General features: G+C 39.8%; 1 protein-coding gene across 1 annotated transcript in view; it reads right to left on the bottom strand.

Annotated features, from left to right (window-relative positions):
* Positions 1-8,916, bottom strand: part of TMCC1 (transmembrane and coiled-coil domain family 1) — a 261,591-nt gene that overhangs the window by 27,825 nt on the left and 224,850 nt on the right. Inside the window, exon 2 of the mRNA XM_007956742.2 lies at positions 5,739-6,673. Coding sequence (XP_007954933.1) covers positions 5,739-6,673 — 935 coding nt within the window. The remainder of the gene's footprint in view (positions 1-5,738; positions 6,674-8,916) is intronic.

The raw sequence follows: 8,916 nt of genomic DNA, 5'->3' as shown, positions 1-8,916 counted from the left end.
TATCTTTGTGTCTAAGATGTGTCTCTTGTAGGCAGCACATCGATGGGTCTTATCTTATCCAGTCTGCCACTCTCTTTCTCTTGATAGGTGCATTTAGTCCATTCACATTGAGTGTAATTAGTGATAGGTATGAGTTGATTGGTGTCATTCTATTGTGGTTTTTTGTCGTGTTGTAGGTGATTCCTTGGTCGGTGTATATTTCTGTGCTGAGTTCAGTTTGTTGGCTAATGCTTTCTCCTTTTTCTTCTTTATAGTTGGTTTTGTGTTTATTAAGCCCATATGCTTTCCTTCCTTCTGGATTTGCTTAGAAGAACTGTTACTCTTCTCTGTGGTTATCTTGGAGTATATTCTTGTCTCTACATTTTTAGAACAGTGCGTGCTGCAAAGACACTGTCGTGTTTTCCTCTCCATTTGAGGGTCTGTACCTAGAAGTATTATTCCCTCTGATAGGTTAGTTGCTGTTGTTGTGTGCTGCTTGAGTTCCTTGGTTTTTAAGGTAGAATGTTTTATGGTCTTATTATGAGTATCTATTTCTGATTTGGTTTAAGAGTTGATGTCACATATCCTGGTTTTGCTGATCTCTGTTGTGGGTTCTCTATTGGTAGGACTTCCTTAAGCATTTCTTGTAGAGCTGGTCTGGTTTTCATAAAGTCTCTTAATTTCTGTTTATCTGAGAATGCCTTGATTTCGCCCTCATATTTGATGTTTAATTTGGCTGGATATAGGATTCTTGGTTGGAAGTTTTTTTCCTTCAGAGTTTTATATATGCCGTCCCATTGTCTTCTTGCCTGCATGGTTTCTGCTGAGTAATCAGAACTCAGCCTAACTGTTTGATTATTATAAGTAATATTTCTTATTTCCCAGGTAGCTCTCAAAATTTTTTCTTTGTCTTTGGTTTTGGAAAGTTTGATTATAATATGCTTCGATGTTTTTCTTTAGGAGACTATCTTGCGTGGGGTTCTATGAGCTTCTTGGACAAATATCTTTTCTTCCTTCATGATATGGGGGAAGTTTTCTGCTAGCAGGTCTTCCACAATTTTCTCCGTGGTCTTTTTCACCTCTTCTTGTTCTGGAATTCCAATGAGTCTTATATTGTTTCCTCTCATGTCATCGCATATAATTCTTAGGCTCTCTTCATTTCTCTTATATCTTTGTTCTGATTTTTATTCATACAGGCTAGTGTCCAGGGATTTGTCTTCTAGTTGGGATATGTGTTCTTCAGCCAGTTCTAATCTGCTCATTTGAACTTCGACTGTATTGTGTAGTTCTGTCATTTTGGTGCTCATGGTTTGCATTTCAATAGACATTTTCTGCATTTCTAACTGCTGTTTTTGTATGAGTTCTGATTGTACATTAATCTTAATATTCTGTTCCTCAACGATTTTCCTGAGTTCCTCCAGGGAACTGTCTCTGTTCTCCTTGTTTCGGTTTGGGGTTTCGTAGGCTCTTGTATAGTTCTATAAACATATCTTCTAAATTAATTCTCAGATAATTCTATTGCCTCCTCCTCCATGTATAATGAGACCTTTGTTTGTGGTTTTGCTTCTAATGCCTTGTCCTATTTTTTGTTTGATTTGAGGTTGCCTGTTGTTTCCTAGACATTTTGAGGTTGTCTTTAACTGCTGGTTATGTGTTGATTTGTTTTGTCTTGGTTTTATGGTCTAATATTTTGAAAAGGTGAAGCTGGTGTATTTTATTTTATTATTGATTCAAGTATGCTGGGTCGCTCTACTGTTTTCTTTGTGATGGTGGAATCACTGTGTGGAATGTGGATATGTGTTTCTGTTTGTCATAAAGAGGATTTAGAGTTCGAACCGGGAGGTTTTATGGTAATTGGGTGAATACGGTTTCTTCTTTTGAATGAGTGAAGTTATTGGTGGAAAAGGTGGGAGGAGAAGGAAAGCTTGGTGTTGCTAGGGTCAGTTTTGAGGGCTTTGCTCGGGCTGTTATTGATGACGTACTGTTATTTACAAGTCCGCAGCTCAATTTCAGGAAAGATTCCTGTTGTTAGGGAGTCACCACTTTCCACCAGGCTCAGGCACACTCAAAGACCCTGCTTCCGAGGCTCCTCAGTGCCAAAAGGCTGATCCAAGGCAAATTCCTGGGACCACACTCAGCCGCAGATTCCTCTCCACCCTGTCTTCCTACAGCGCCGGCCCAATCCACCCAGACCACAAATGGCTAGGGAGTTTGTCTGTGATACCACCCACCTGCAGCACCAAAGATGTGCGCGATTTCAGCTGTGCTGGAGTTGGGAGAGTGCTTGCTAGTAATCTCTGGTCCCGATATCAGTAACAAAGACAAGCACAGACCTCTCAATGTCTCTCAAGCTGACCCTCCTGGAGCACCAGTGAACTCTCCACTTGGGTTTCAGTGGTGCTGCTGCGCGCCCATTTGCACCTAGCCAACCCAAGTTACCGATAAAATCAGGTGCTGGAAGCAGATCCTTAGGGTTGATTGCTGGGATGTTGGTGTGGTCACTGATATGCTGATATAGGGTGTCTTCTTCCTTGGCTCACGGAGATCTCAGGTGGCCGCCCTTGCCCGCCAGTCAGTGACTGCCCCAGGGAAGTTTCCAATGGCCTCTCTCGGCTGCCTGTCCGTCCTCCACCAGGTAACTCTTCCTTAAATTCTCTCCCTATGCCTTCCTCTAATTCTGCTCTTATGTGTTTGGTGCACTCTGATTCACTGAGCTGTTCAGAGCACCAAAATCCCCAATTCAAACTGCTGTACCTAGTTTTTCAAGCACTAAGATGCTAGAGGGAAATAACGTGGTGATTACTGATGAGACTCCATTCTGAATCACCTTTTTTTTTAACCATCAACATTGTAGGTAAGACATGGAAAAGAAAAAACAAAATAAAAACCAACAAATAAATCTATAAAAAGCAGACAAAGAACTAAAAGAAGCAAACTGTCCAGGACCATTTACTGTACAGGCACATAACCTTACACTGTGACTTACCTGTGAGCAGGTTAAGCGTTTGACTACTAGCTGAAAGGCTGGCAGTTTGAACCAACCCACAGGTGCCTTGGAAGCTAGGCCTGACGGTCTACTCCTGAAAGGTCACAGCCTTGAGAATCCTGTGGAGCTGTTTCACTCTGCATACATGGGGTCACCATGAGTCAGAACTGATTCAATGGCAACTAACAAAAACAACAACCTACAGCATCACTCTAAGTTAGAACACCATGGTTCATAATGTAGGCCCAAGCTATTTCCAATCAAGTCAGGTTCAGTGCACTTTGTTAAAAGGCAGCAGAGAAATTTTCCATAAATGCTTAGCATGTGAAAATTTTTTGTTTCAAAGAATAGTCTTCAATTTGTGGGAAAAAATTCCTTTATGTGAAGCCGTTAAAAAAACAACCAAGTTAGATAAATATCTACTAGATAAATATTTACTATGTAAAGATGTACGTGTTGTTTGTTATTGTTATGTGCCGTCCAGTCAGCCCCGACTCATAGCGACCCCTCCTTGGGTTTCCAAGGCTGTATCACTACAGAAGTAGGATTGTCCAACCTTCCTTCTGAGGAGTGGCTGGTGGATTTGAACCTCCAGCTTTCTTGTTAGCAGTCAAGTGCCTTAGGCACTATGCTACCAGAGGGGAATTCTTTGAAGTTGCACCGTTCTATACAGAGAATTACTGGTGTAACAAAATAGTAAAACAGTTGGGAGTTTCCACTGTCTTTCTTGGAACAAAAAGGCTTTCTTTTTTTAAGATTCTTTTTTAAGGAAAGACCATTCTAAAGCTGAAGTAGGACGACAAAACAAGTCAGATGACATATGCTGGGTTTTCCCTTCCCCTCCCTTTTTGAAAATTCTAAAGTTTTCTATATTCTCTCTTCATTTCATAAAACTAGTCATTGACCTACTGCAGAGAAACCAAAGTGCAATAAAAAAAAGTACACTTCTCATTGCCCTCCCAGTGGCTTGGAGTTGATTCTTCTAAAAAGTGATAATGAGGAGTTAAAATTCTCTGACTTATTTTAAATGGATACAAAGATGGATCTTTTGTTTTTTTCTCTTCAATATTCTCACATTGGCCTATACCTAACTTGAAGGCCTAATAAACTCTATGAATTTTAAGCTCTGGAGCAATTTAAAAAACTTAAATTAACGCTCTGTTAGTCATTCAAAAATTAATAATTTTAGCACCTAGATCTCCATGTACAGAGGGATACTAAAAGCAGCCAAAGCCTAACATGAATGCAGTACTATGGGGGCAGGCATGGAGCTATGTGGTTTGTATCAATTATTTCATTCATCGTAATAACTTTATGAAGGACTATTATTACTCCTACGTTAGAGATGAGGAAAACAAGTTGAGAAACATGCCTGTCTTTGAAGGTTAGTAAGTGGTAGAACTGGAATTTAGGATTAGCATGGTACACAAGACCAGGTGTTTTTGTTTTAAGGTCCATTTCAATTTGTTATATTACTCATTGCTTCAGACCTCATTTTCTCAGTATATTAAAGAATATATATGAAACAAATAAAAAGAGTAATATGTTTGCTTTCAGAACTTTATTTCTCTCTCTCACTCATTCCTCCTTATTTCCACTTGAAGTCTTCTGTTAGAATTCAAGGACAGGAATGTGTAGAAGAAAGCGTCAGCACTTAATTACTGGTTAGCATTTTCACCTCTGAAAAAAGAGGTAGCTTTCTGCTGTAACTCCTATCAAAACTAATGGAACAATCTATTTCTTATAAAGGCCCTGAGATCATCTCATTAAAAGTATACTTAAAAAATAACTTTTTTTAAGAGGTAAAAGGGACTTTTCTTTTCTTTCTTTCTTTTTTTCAAGAGGTAAAAAGGATTGTCTAAGCCCTGATACTATAGAACTGAGTTCTTCTATAGTTGGGACAAGACCATAACCCAGGTCTCTCAAGGCCTACTGTGATCTGAATTTTTTTCCCACAAATTGATCTGTGGCTCCCATATGACTAGTCCTTAATCTGCATCAGTGAGGTGGCCTGTCTCTGGCTGACAAAGTTTGGATTTAAATGAGTACTCCTTGGGGGATATTATTTCTCTCTGCATATAAAGAAAACAAGGCTAAAGGACAGACATGTGGAGAATAGCTAAGGGTGGTCTGATGTGAACATGGAATGTAATATGAAACAAAAAAGAGAGCAGTTTCTTTCTACCTTTAGCACAGATTATAACTGAAAGAATTTAGCCATTTGAGAATTCTCTAACTACCGTTCAAACATTTGCCAATTCATAATAAAGGTAACAAAAATGCTCATCTGAATTTATTTCTAATGTAATCTTTCTACACCAAGTGCCCAGATAAGTGTGCTTAAGGCCAAATAGATATTTGAGTTCTATAGAGTTCACAGGATTATAGATCTTTTGAATTCAATGTAGTATAGCTATAGGCTGCAATGGTTTGTGGTTCTATGATTATAAATAAATAGGTGGAATGGCTCAGAGAGCTTGGGTTTGTTTTAAAGTCCTAAACTGGAATGATGACTGGAGAACTATGCTCCATCCCCTTACGAGAACACTTGATCAGTGTATGATTAGTGTGTGATCTTGGAAGTCATTTAAATTTTCTGTGTCTCTATTTTGCTCTCTAAGAAATGGAACTCATGCAGATATCATATGACATATCTAAAGTGCTCTCCAGAGAAAGATACTCTACAAAGAACTTTTAAAGTTACTCTCCCATATCTAAAGGGAGGAGAATCTCAAACATAAATAATGTAGGATTTTAGTTCCATATTACTTACCTATATCGCTCCTCCTGTAAGGCCTGCATTATTAAGGAATAGTCCCTCTGATAATGTTCCTTGAGCTTCTCAAAGGATTCCTCTAGTCTGGCCTGGGTTTCCCGGATCTCCTGGATCTCATGTAGTAGTGCATCAAATCCTGAGCTCTGCATGTCTAGGGTGTTTGTTTTGGAGCTGGATGCTCCTACAGCGATGCCCCCAGTGGTGCTGTTGGCTCCCACTGAGCCTGATGTGGCACTAGAACAATCTTCTTCACTACCATATTTTGGGCTTGACTGAAAGTTTGAAATTACTCCCAAAGTCTTGCCCCCGTCTTCCACTTGCCCTTCCTCTAAAGAGTCCTTTAGGTTAGAGATGTTGTCTGCACTACCAAATTTGTTCCGAATCAATGAGGCAATCTCTCTAGGCTTTGAGACCACAGCTCCTGCTGCTGAATGGGTGGCCTGGGAGAAGCTGGAAAGTCCACCTTTGACACTGTCCACCACACCTTCACTGAAGCCAGTCACCTTGGCCCCCACATCCTTCAGGCCCTGGTGCGTGTCCCTGAAGACGTCCTTCGGCTGCCGTGGGATCCCATTCTGTTCCACCTCCCGAAGCTTCCGGTGGTAGTGTTCAAGTTTCTTTTGTAGCTGGAGGATAGTTTGGGCAGATTTCTGGTTCTTCTTCTCAAAGACCTGCTTGATGCGGGCAGCCTGCTGCTTGTCTGCACTGTTGGCAAGCTTCAAGTACTCAGCAACGTTGTCATCCCGGGCTGTTTGGGCAATCTTGATCTGTTCTGTGAGCTTCAGGATCTTCTGCTGCAGGTGGGCAATAGCAGCCTTTGTGCGCTGAGGGTCAGGTGTTCCATCCACAGAGTCGGTGTGGATGCTGCCATCAGTGCTAGAGGCCACTGCACTGGAAGTCTGGGCAAGGCTGCTTACTTCCAATCGCTCAATCTAGCATAAAAGCAAGAAGTGGATGTCAGAAGGATCCTAAGAGGTCCACCTCTCCTGAATCAATAGACCAAAATGTATTGAAAATTTACCTACTCAGATCTCAGCATAGACAGCTCACCTATAATCCTCTTAGCCTGCACAAACCCCATATCCTTCCTTCTTGGCTACTATACTTATACAAGTATACTTTGCTTTAAGATCATTGAAAAAATATTTGCACAAAAATGTAAACTGAGGGTATTCTTTTTTACCAGAGGATTCATCATAATATTTCTTTACATAATGAAGCTTCCCTAGTGGGTTTAAAACATTAATTAATTCACATTCTTTACATACACTTTTGTTTAGAAGCAGATCGATGTAAAACCACATGCATGGGTATTTCAACTTAATAAAATGAAAATCATTTTGATATTTAGACATCACTGTAATTCTGTTTCACACTTTCAGATTATGGTCATTCTAAAATGTTAGCAAGAATAAGTACCTTTTAGGACTTTTGGTTAGATGGTGGAATAGGCAGACAAGCTACCCTACCCAGACCCTCTACAATAAAGAAATCAGAAACCAATTGAAACAGATACAGATGATAATCCTGGAACCCTGAGCTTCAAAAGGAAGGATAAAGAAATGGATCAAATACTGACAAGTAAAAGAAACTGAATGAAAACAGCTAAAAAGGAAACAAACGGAGCTGTGCACAGCTGACTGGACTGATGTTGTGGCCATTTTGAATATATGCAAGCAGCTTTATGACTGGGGCAGCAAACTGGTAATTGGCTCCACTTGCCAAGGCACTGTGTCCTCACAACCCAAACACATCTGCATCTCCTGCAGACCCACCTGCTGGGCAAGGGCCACCATCTGCTTCTGCCTCAACTGATCAACAATTGATAGCAGCCAATACCAGCTCAACTTGCCCTCAACTACTTTATGTGAACAGTGAACAGAGATCTGTGCACATATTCTCATCCTCTATCACATCCACCAGGAGACTGGTGGTGAGTGCCTATGTGCTGCCAAACTAGTGAACAGAGTAGTACACCAGTCCTGCTTGCTTAGATATATCAAAACAAAATAAAGAAAAAAGTTTTTTTTTTTTTTTAAAAAGGGCAAATCACACCAACATAGAACCACCAATTAAATGCAAACACAATGACATCACAATATCTCAGAGACAACTCACAATCCCAATTCATAAAAAGAAAATAAAATTGTATAAATAAGGGACCAGAATACACAGCTGGAATACTTCCCTGAAGAAGCAGTGGCATTAGAACCAACTGATAAGCAATCCAAAAGAATTATATCTAGGTACCTTCAATGGACTGAAAGACAGACGAAGGAAAACACTGACAAAATTCTAGAGGAATTCAGGAAAACAATACAAGAACAAACTGACCAAAAAAAATTAATAAAAAAGGAGAGACAGAAATTAGAGAAACCATACAAAAACAGCAAATAGAAATTTAGAAGATTAATACTAAGATTTCAGAAATAGATAAGACACTAAAAGGGCAAAGGAGTAGAACTGGATCATTAGAAGACAGAATTAGTGAGACTGAAGACAAATCTCTCAATACAACACTGCTAAGGGAACAATCAGAACAAAGAGGAAAAGAAGAAGAAGAAAGCCTAAGATTTATGTGAAACACCATAAAGAGGAATAATTTACATGTGACTGCAATTGCAGTACAGGAAGAGACAAATTAAATCACAAAGAAAATTGTCTAAGATTTGTTGGAAGAAGACTTCCCTAAAATGATGAAAGACAAGAAGAAATACATTCAAAAAGTTCGATAAACCCCAAACTAGACAGACCTCAAAAGAAAATCATCAAGACATATTATAATCAAATTTTCCAAAACCAAAGACAAAGAAAGAATGCTGAAAGCAGCATAGAAAAAAACAAAGTTACCTACAAAGGGCAACCAGTAAGCATAAGCTCTGATTTCTCATGAATAGGTTGTGTACAAGAGATACAAAGGCTATAAATCTTTATGGAAGTAGATTGCCTCATCCTCCTCCCATGGAGCAGCTGGTGGGTTTGAACTTCTAACCTTTGGGTTAGCAGCCAAATGCCTTACTGGATGTGCCATCAGAGCTCCTTAAGAGACAAGGAAAGATATTGTTGTTGTTAAGTGCCGTCGAGTTGTTTCTGACTCATAGTGACCCCATGCACAGCAGAACGAAACACTGCCTGATCCCGCGCCAGCCCCACAATCCCTGCTATACTTGAGCCC

This window comes from Orycteropus afer, unplaced genomic scaffold (genome assembly GCF_000298275.1).
Source record: "Orycteropus afer afer isolate SDZICR_OR568_19922 unplaced genomic scaffold, OryAfe1.0 scaffold00661, whole genome shotgun sequence".
Classification (NCBI taxonomy): domain Eukaryota; kingdom Metazoa; phylum Chordata; class Mammalia; order Tubulidentata; family Orycteropodidae; genus Orycteropus; species Orycteropus afer.
This window is presented reverse-complemented; position numbering and strand designations above follow the sequence as displayed.